The sequence below is a fragment of the Alligator sinensis genome, unplaced genomic scaffold (genome assembly GCF_000455745.1).
Source record: "Alligator sinensis unplaced genomic scaffold, ASM45574v1 scaffold690_2, whole genome shotgun sequence".
In the NCBI taxonomy this organism is placed as follows: domain Eukaryota; kingdom Metazoa; phylum Chordata; order Crocodylia; family Alligatoridae; genus Alligator; species Alligator sinensis.
In genome coordinates this window covers 11,088-21,428 of record NW_005843265.1, presented here as the reverse complement: position 1 = coordinate 21,428, position 10,341 = coordinate 11,088, and the positions used below count along the sequence as shown (strand labels likewise).

General features: G+C 42.2%; 1 protein-coding gene across 1 annotated transcript in view; it reads right to left on the bottom strand.

Moving 5' to 3' along the window:
• ITCH (itchy E3 ubiquitin protein ligase) overlaps positions 1-10,341 on the bottom strand; it is a gene marked incomplete at its 5' end in the record, with an annotated part of 79,964 nt that overhangs the window by 61,983 nt on the left and 7,640 nt on the right. Inside the window, one exon of the mRNA XM_014527023.2 lies at positions 2,494-2,536. Coding sequence (XP_014382509.1) covers positions 2,494-2,536 — 43 coding nt within the window. The remainder of the gene's footprint in view (positions 1-2,493; positions 2,537-10,341) is intronic.

Here is a 10,341-nt window from a genome sequence, read left to right as displayed (position 1 = left end):
TTTCCAATCCCCTGGCACCTGGCCAGATGACCACGAATGCTCATACATCCGGGCCAAAGGCTCCGCGATGACCCCTGCCAGCTCCCTCAACACCCTTGGGTGGAGGGCATCTGGACCTGCAGATTTAAAAACATCTAGCCCCTCCAGAAAAGAGATGGGCTTGGAGTGGGTGTTGGCAGCGCTGCGAGGATGCTGCATCCATCCCAGATTTCGCTTCCGTTCCACTCCTTGCGTTACAGCCACCAGCCGCCTGGCAGTGCTCCGGCTCAATTATGGGCTGGGAAGAACGGGGGCTGTGGCTGGTGGCGGAAGCACTGGGAGCTGAACAGCAGTGAAATTTGGGATGGATGCAGCATCCTCCCAGTGCTGTCAGTGCCTGCTCTGAGCCCAGCCCCTGATAGGAAGAGCCCCGCGCAGCCCCGACTACAGCTTGCCCTTCCCTGTGCAGATCCAGGGCCCTCCCGTGCTCTCCTGGGGTGCAAACAGCGGCAGAAGCTCCTCCCCTCCCCCCACATCTCCACCCCCTCTGCAGCAGCACCTGCCCCTGCCCCATCCCTGACCACGGGTGTTGATCAGCTCCCTATGCCCTTTCCCCTTCCACCACACTGGACTGACCAGCTGGAGGCAGCTCTCCATGCTGCTGACTCTGCTCCTTGCTGCCTGAGTGCTGTGCTGCAGTTGCGCACAGCATGAGCATTTATTGGCCAAATTACCAGCCCCATCGGGCTGATATCTGATACAGTGAATTTTCTTTATAATCAGTAACAATCTGATATTGGACCAATGTATCAGTGCACCTCTAGCCAACGCAAAAACCAAACTCACGCTAGCCATGGGAATCAAGGACAACAGAAAGTCCTTCTTCAGATATGTGGGAAGTCAGAGGAAAAACAAAGGCAACATTGAACCCCTGGCTAAAATCAAACAGGGCAGCTGATTTCTGATGCTCAGGAAAAGGCCAATCTCCTAAACAATTACTTTGTGTTGGTCTTCTGCCTGTCCAAAGGGGTCACACTGTCAGACAGGATGCAAACCATCCAGGGGGCAGGAAATGTGCCTACAATTGTTGTAGATCAAGTAGAGGAACACCCCAAGAGGCTCAACATCCACAAGTCCACAGGCCCAGACAGAATGCACCGAGAGTCCTGAAGGACTTGTACATGTCCAGATTTTCTAAGTAGTTCCTAAACTGTTCCTTCACAACTGAAGGCTGCTCACCTCCTCCCCAAACTGTGCTGCCAGGTGCAGTAGTCTGGGAGCTAACTGCCTGTGAAGACTGAGGCAAAGAAGGCATTGAGCACTTCTGCCTTTTCTGCATCCTGTCACAAGGCTGCCTCCCCCATTCAGTAAGCAACCCACACTTTCCCTGATCCTCCTTTTGCTACTGACATACTTGCAGAAACTCTTCTTTCTTACCCTTAACATCCCTTGCTAGGTGCAACTCCAGTTGCACTTTGGCCTTCCTGACTTCATCCCTGCATACCCAAGCAAAGCTTTTATATACTTCTCTAGTTATTTGTCCAAGTTTCCACTTCTTATAAGCTTCCTTTTTGTGATTTAGTTTACTGAAGAGTTCCAAGCTGGTTTTCTGCCACACTTGCTAGTCTTCCTGTTCATCGGGACGGTTTGTTCTGGCACTTTCTGAAGTCCAGGGTCCTTATTATACTGCTCTCCATCCTTCCTTTCCTCAGGATCCTGAACTCTTACCATCTTGTGGTCACTGCTGCCCCAGTTGCTACCCACTACTACATTCCCCATCAATTCTTCCCCGTTTGTGAGTAGCAGGTCAAGAAGAGCATGGCCTCTAGTTGGTCACTCCAACACTTGTACCAGGAAGTTGTCCCCAACACTCTCCAAAAGTTTCCAGGATTGCCTGTGCACTGCTGTATTGCCCGCCCTGCAGATGTCAGGGGGACTAAAGTCCCCCATGAGAATCAGGGCCTGTGATAGGGAAACTTTTGCTAGCTGTTTGAAGAAACCCTCATCCACCACTTCCTCCTGGTTTGGTGGTCTATAGCAGACCTCCAACATGACATCACCCTTGTTCCTTTCCCCTCTGACCCTAACCCAGGGACACTCAACAGGCCTATCTTCAGCTTTATATTGAGCTCTGAGCAATCGTATGTCAAGTGTAACTCCTCTCCTCTTCCCCTCCTGTCTGTCCATCCCTACTTATTAAAATGACAAACATATTCAATTTAGAACTATTGTTTGTAGATGCACTTTCTGAATGTACCATAAATAGATTTTAAAAATGCATACTGTAAAATAAGATCATCTAAATAACATATCACTTAAAAACTCAAAAGAGGTAAGGTTTTCCAAGTTCTACTCACATTTTAGAAGATGCCTTAACTAAATATTATGAAAAGTATTTCTTAGCTGCTTACAAATTGCTGAATTTTTCTTTTTCATCAAAAATTATAGTTTTTGAGATTTGTAATAACTATAAGCAGTATAAGAACAAGTGAGTAAAAAAACCAAGTCCTATACCTTGTTTCATTTCTTGTTCTGGAGCTATCATTCTGTGTGGGACCTTAAACAGAAGAAAGAAAGATAAGAAATATTTTATGTTATTTAGTGCAACTTCCAAGACCTAAAATAGTCCTTAATACTCAGGTTCATTTCTTATGTGGCTGTAAAAATGTCTCAGACAAATCTATGTTCTAGTCACATTTTAGGCTTTTGCTAGTGAAAAGCAAGAAAAAAAAAATACCAGTAACACCTTCTTCTTACAAAGTGTAACACCACATAAGATGGTCTGGTATTGTGCAGTACTGCCAACTATACAATGTGAAAAATGGTAAGAAAACATAATTTTTGTTTCTTATCTGATCCCTTTGACAGTCTCAAGCAGCCTTCTGCCTCCAAACTACTCTGCTCCTTACTTACTCTCTGGCTGAGGGTAGGTTAGAAGTCAGGGGAAAAAGCTGAATCTTCCAGAATGTTTCCTTCCTCCTTTGTGGATTCCTCCCTTGGTGACAAACCTTGAGCTGGAGCTGTTGCTTTGCTTTGCTGGGCTAGCTCTCCAGTGCAGTCCTAACCTGGTTCCTTTTCCTTTGCCCCATAGGTTATTTCGAGTCAGGAATAAGAACTATAGGCAGCTGGAGCATGTGGCCAATCTATAAACACAACAATGCCTACTGGCCTCAAACAGAATTACAGTAGCCCAGCCTAAATTTTTGAGCCAGTTTTACATGGCACACCAAAACACAGAACTAAATAATTTTATCACAGAACTGTGATAATTTGAGTTACTAGTACCGAAATGTTTATTACAAATATTTGATTTTCAGAGAATTAGAAAAATAATATTAACAGGAGTCATGTAGGAATGTAAACCCAAATGTAAAATAGTATGAATTAAGCAGCCCAAACAAGCAAATAACTGTAATTCCAATAAAGAAAATATATTAAATAGAGAATAGTGCCCAGTATGGCTACTTTGCAGACATAAAAAAAAAAAAAGCTGTGTTTTACTTTAAACTCAGCATGGTCCTGCACTGAGCCCAGTGCAGGCCCAGAAGAGGCTTGGATTTGGCTCCCCCAATGTCTGTACACATCAGGCACTTTAGTGGGGTTCTTTTGGCCCTTTTATTTAATAGCTGACTCACTCGACTTTAGATAAAAGCGCCAAAAAGCCCCGCTGAAGTGCCCCATCTATAGAGATGCTGCGGAGCCGAGTCAAAATAACATGCTGCTTCTTCCAGTAAAGCCTTTTTGTTTTTTAACATCTGCAAGCAGCCTATATAACTACAACTGTATTCCATTTGTTTGCATGTAAGAATGTGCCTTCATGATTATATGACATTTATAGTTAAACAAGTGCTCGTTCCTCAACAACCCAACATCATTTGACTGTGTAGTGAAATTCTAACACTAAATGCGTGACTTCACAAATTATCTGTATAGATGAAGGATGGCAAATGTACGGCCTGCAGACTGCTCCACTCAACCTCTGGTACTGGAATGCCAGCGAATTTAGGGGTGGATTTAGCAGGGGCCTGAGGCCCTCTGCAGTATTCAGAGAGTTCTGCTGAATATGGCTGTTGGTGGCAAGAGGGCGAGCAAGGGCTGTGCTGATAAAGCTGTTCTGGCCCAGCGGCCCCTTGGAACCGCCACTGCTTAGTTTGCTGCTGCAGCTACCACTGGCTTTACCAATCCAGCTTGTGAGGAGCCCTATGGTCTGGATCTGGCCTGAAGCAAAGGGTAAGACTGACATGGTATTGACTTAGGATCAGACAGAAGAAGCAACAGCAAGACTGGGAAGAAAAAAGCTCATTTGAGAAAAAGATCCACAATAAAGTGTAACTCAATGTATATGGAGAAATCACTATCAAGGAAGAAATGTAAAATCAAAGTAGAGCCTGAGCTAAAAGATCCAGGATCTATAGCTCAACAACTACATAGAACTCTTAACATCTTTGTGTAGTCCAACCCACTAAAAAAAGATAAAATCAGCCATATTGTGTAAGTCTGCATTTCAACAGTAAGTTGACTTTTTCCTCTTTCTGGGGGGGGGGTAGGGGGTGCTTTTACTTTTAAGACTCTCTTTTAAAAGTTTTCTCCATTGTATAAAAGGTATTTAACAAATCCTCTTAATCATACCAGTGAACTACAACAATTCAGATACCATCTATTTTTCCTGTACCTAGTAACTTTTAAAAATAAGACTGACTTCTGCCAAAATCTTGAAGTGACTTTCTAAGGTACAGAAAGGGATCTTTGATTATATGCTTGCTTTGTGTGAAAGACTAAATCATTAATACATTTTACAAGGCATATGAGAAAGTTTTTTTGAAGTAAAAACACCTAAAAAGAAAAGTGCTATCTAGAATCTTAGTCAATGAATCCACTTCCAACATTAGCAAGTGAAGAGGAATACAGTAAAGCAGGATAAATTATGTGAAGTTGTATGCATCAAAAACAGAGGAAAAATAAATGTTAAACCCATCTATTCAAAACCGCTAACTTTTATCTGAGCCTAATTTGCACAAAATGAACTTTTCCAAACAGGAGATCTTACAACATCTAATCTCCTGTGAAATAAGAATTTTCATTTCCATCTAGGAGAAATTTTACAATCTTTGCATTCCCCTATGCCTGATGAAGAGTGTACCCGAAAGCTTGCAAATAAAGAAATATTTTTGCAAATATCTAGTTGGTCAAATAAAAGATATCACCTCTACCATGAGTTCCGATTCTATTTTCATATGTATTTCTGGCTTATTTATCATGGACAGTTATGCATAAAGTCTAAGGTTGTGTTGAGATCTATTTTTCCCCCTTGTCTTCACACTTCCAAACCCAGGTTTTGATTTTTCTTCGGAAAGCAGAAATTCTTTTCAGATCTAAGAGTTTAACACTAGTCTCATTACCCTAGTAGAATGAACCAACTGTAAATCTTACTTCTACACATTTCTAAACAAAAAAACCCATAAGTAAGTGGAGATTTAAAGGTGGAATTTTCATGCGAAGGCCGTTTTGGAAATCTACCCTGTGCTGCAACAGACAATTTTTATATAGTGAAAGTGTACTCTGAGATAAAGAATTCAAATGGGGCTCCATGTTCATAATCTGATTGTTGAATCAAATATGCTAGATGCCACTCCTTTAAGCCCAGCTGTAGCAATCTACATCATATGTCAATAATAACAAAAGTTGTGGAGGCCAAATCACACCTGTGAAGGAAATCACGCCCAGTGAAGGAAAATGGGGTATGCTAGTTAATAATATAGTAATACTCCCTTTTTCCTTCATTGGACTTGGCATAGGTGTGACTGATGGGAATTTAAACAATTCTGTAGATAAAATGGAAAATAATTACTCTCTCAAACGTTAGCTGCATAGCTGTGCTGGATTAAAAGAGTGAAAAAAAAATGGAGATTTCACCTTTCGTCTCTAAAGTGAACAGATTGGAACCTGAACACGTACAGAAAAAATCTGAGTTGGGAAGTGTCATTTTTACAGTATCATTCAAAGCAGAACTACTGGGCTTAAATTACAGCAAAGGAAATTGAGGTTGGATATTAGAAATAATTTTTCATCTAGGAGAGTGGCTAAATGCAGGAACTGATTACCTGGAGAGACTGTGGGATCTGTCACTGCAACTTGAGGTGAAAGTCAGAAAGCCATTTTTGTAGGATGGTTTAGACAGCTGTTTCTTGCCTTGAACAGGTGGTTTGGACTAGATGACCTACTGAGCTCCCTTTCAACAATATGATTCTAAAACTGCTAATATCTAATTCCTAAAGAATTCAGAAATTCTTTCATGTGTTGGGTAGAACTTTTCATCTCATCTCACCCAGCAGCAAAGTTTATTCACTTATATTCCTACTTCAGGTTTAAGCCAGGGGTAAGCAACCCAGGGTAAATGTGCCAGAACGTGGCACAGGAAAGCATTTTGCTTGGTGTGTGCGCCTTGGGGTGGATGGCGGGAAAAAGGGCTGGGCTGCAGTGGCTCTCCTGCCATCTGCCCCTGGCTTGCCAACATCTTACAAGGCAAGGCTGTGGTTGTTTTTGGCATTGCCAAAAAACACTGCCAACCCCTCTTTTAAGCTGTTTCTGACATGCTGTTTGAAAAAATAAGTTAATGTCTCTATCTTAATTTAATTCCTCTCTTTTCAACCATATATTTCTTTATTTATTGGATGAGTGCTGTGCTTGGGAAAGCAAACGTATAAAATCACGTGCTGAAAACAAATGTAGTGCAGAAAGAGACAATACAAGTTTCCTTCTATAATTCTATGAACATACCTCAACTCTACCCTGCAAATACCATACAATTTCAGTCTTTGGCCTTTCTACAAAAAATTCTAATAATAGAAACAATTTTATAATTTGCTTGTAACAGGTTAAATGGGAAGAAGGACAAGGCTAAAGTTATCTTAATTTGTGAGGGAGCTGGTCAGAAGTAACAGGTAAAATGTTGGTGGCTTAATTCTCTGACTCAGTTTTCCTATAACATTTAAATGGAAACCAAAATTAATGTGACATCTGTTTGCTTCCTTTTGTGTATGTTTTTGTTTGTTTTTGCGGGAGCAGCACACTAAACATTTGCCATATTTGAACAGACTAGCCATCCATCTAGTCTATAACAATGGTGGCCAACCTTTTTGGCAGGTATACTCCAAATCAGCCTCACACCCTCCCCAAGTGCTACTCTGATCCCTTTCCCCTGTCCAGTCTGCTGCGGTTTTGATTCCAGCTGTTCTCCCTGCCCAATTTGCTGCTCTTTCTGCTCCCTGCCCTATCTGCTGCTGTGCTGCCTGTCCCCTCCCAAATCTGCTGTTCCACTAGTGCCAAAAGATGGACACCCCTAGCCTATGACATAGCCTCTTACAGCAGCCAATGTTGGACTCCTTTGATGAATAAGCTTTTCATAATGTTCTTATACCATGTTATGCAACATGACAGGGGGAAATCTTATGCCTTGGACATGTGTTGACAATAATTATAATTTGCTTTCTCTTATATAACTGTAAACGCTTTTATTCTTCAAGGTTATTAGTCTTTAAAAAAACTATACTCCAGGTACTGGCAGCTGACAAGGTCAACAACACATTGAGAATGCAGCTTGCATCCCCTCTTTTAGCATTCTTTCAAGAAAGCACTAAATATAAGTCCTTCATGAACAGCAGCTATTGTTTTGAATAAACAATAACAAAGTGGGGATTTTATTTAGAAATATTTCACTTAATTTAGAAACAGATTTTTAGCAAAGCTATAACTGTAAAGTAAAATTATACAGAGATTAAAAATTATCTATATCTCCTGAATATCAAAGACACAGTATACTGTATGTTAAATATTATCCAAATTCTGCAGCACTGTACTATGGCAGGCTGCAAAATCTACAGAAACTTGAGGTACACTTAAATAATATATATTTAAAAAAAATTAGTATGAAATGAGCAATTTTGTACATTTTTTGTGTTATTTTGATATTCAACTCAATTTATTCTGCATTACTTCTTTGATATAATGTCACAGATTAATTTAGTGCTTGACAACTACACTGTAGAAGAAGTTGGGGTGAGCTGAAGTTCTGACATGAAAAAAGCACTGGATATAATATGGAGCTGTGAGAGTTAGCATACAGCAGGGGTTCCCAAACTGTGGTACGCATACCTGGGGATATGCAACACTCTATGGGGTATGCAGGAGAAATTGTTTAATGGCAGATTTAATTTTCATGATAATACAGCAGACCATCACTGTTTGCGAGGGATACATTCCAGAGATCCCCGCGAATGGTGAGATCTGTGAATATGTACTGTACCGCATCATGAACAACGTGTGCCCCTGGCGTCTGGGGGGGGGGACGGGACCGGACGAGGGACGGGGATGATGACAGTTGCGTTGGCAGCGGTGGGAGCGCAGTGGCGGGAGCATGGGGCGGCTGCAGGAACCTGGTGGCAGCAAGAACAAAGCTCCCACATATTCGAATCTGTAAATGCCAAATCTGTGAATAGTGAGGGTTTCCTGTAATTGGCATTTAAGGGGTTAAATATAAATGTATGCTGGTAGTGGTAAGTGGGCAACTGGTAAAGAAAAAGTTTGGGAACCTATGGCACAGACCAAAGAACAAGAGGTTACACTGTTGTTATATTGCAGTAACATCTGTAAGCTCCAGATCATGATTCTACTTCCACACTATGAAGTATCATAGAAAGATACGGCTAGTAGGGACCTCAAGGCTAGGGACACAAGTTACAGGTAAACTACTTTAAGTCATCAGAAACTAGTTTAAACCTGTAACAGAACAGAAGTTCAGTGCACATAAACCAGTTTCAAAATGGCTGAAACTGGTTTAAGATAAATCTGGTTGAATGCAGTATCAGACTTAACTGATTTAGGTCCAACTGGTTTATGAAGCTTCTGTCCCAGACCCCTTCCTGTTTTAAGTTAAATCAGAGTCCCCCATCATGCCTTCCTGCCCTGGGCTGGGCTGTCTGCTTCAGCAGAATAGGGTTTGGGGGGAAGGGGGGGAAGAGGAAGGAGGCAGGGACTGCCCCCTACTCTGGCAAACCCACCTCGGATCTGAGGCCGGGGGCAGGGGTAAACCTGCCTTCTCTTGGCTAAGCCCCCCTTCCCCCAAGTAAAGAGTTGCCCTACCCTGCTAAACTTACTGAAAGTTACTGCTGGCTGCAACTGTGGACTACAAATCTCAGAGGCACTTGGAAGCAGGAAGAGGAAGTGATGAGCAACCCTGCAGTTGTAATTCTGGACCGCAAATCCCAGAGACCTTTGGGGCAGCAGGAAAAGGAAGTGAATACACAGCACATGCTGGCTATGTGCCAGAGAACTGGTCTCTAGCATACCCCTAGCTTCTGTCCTGAGCCACTGCAAGCACGTGATTGCATTTCTTGAATCAAAAGTGAATGTGTGTCCAGTGTTTCTCAATTTAATCTCTGCAGTTTAGACTAACCTACAAAGACTGAATCGATTTAGCCTTAGGTTTTTTGACTGCCTGTACTTAGCCCAAGAGGTCACTTAGTTCAACCCACTCCTCAAGGCAGGATCATTCCTGTTAAAATCATTCCAGTCAGGTGTTTGTCTAATCTGATTTTAGAAACTTTCATGGATAGAGAGTCCACAGCATCTCTAGGCAATCTATGCCAATGCAATGAAGGCTCTAAGCAGAATGAAGTAAATCCAACCCCAAGTCTTGTGTCAGCTTCTTTATAAAAAGGTCAGTAATGCAGGGAACGTAGAGAGAGAGGAGAAAGGAATTGATAAAATACAATTAAATGCTAGAAGAGAAACTCAGAACACCTAAACAGTTAACCTTTAGAAACTACAAATAAATAAAAGTTTGACAGCCTAAATGGTTAGATATTTAGAATGAAAAGCATTTCATTTATTAATATTCTAGACACAGCAGATGCATAAGGCAAATAAAATAAGTAGCACATCCAGTTGTGAGTAATACAATTATTGTAGCTTTCAAAAAAGAAAGACATGAACATACAAGCCAAAATTCAAAGGTTTGAGTTTGACAAATGCACTGGAATTAGAGGTGCACTGATGTTTTGCAGCTGATACCGATAGCCGATTTTTAAGGAGGCATATTGGCCGATGCCAATCCGATTTCCAGCCTGGCAGCGTGGAAAGCTGCCTCCAGCTGGTAAGTCTGGTGCAGGGGGAAGGGGGAGGAGATCAAAGTCTGTGAGGGAGGCATGGGGCTGGGACAATTGCTGCCCAGTCAGGGCGGACATGGGACGGTTCTACAGCTCATCTGGGGGTTGCGGGGACAGGGGGAATGGCTTCCGCCGCTGTGCGCCGCTCGTCCAGGCGCTGCAGATCCAGCAGCTTGTCTGGTGCTCCCCCACTTGCCCA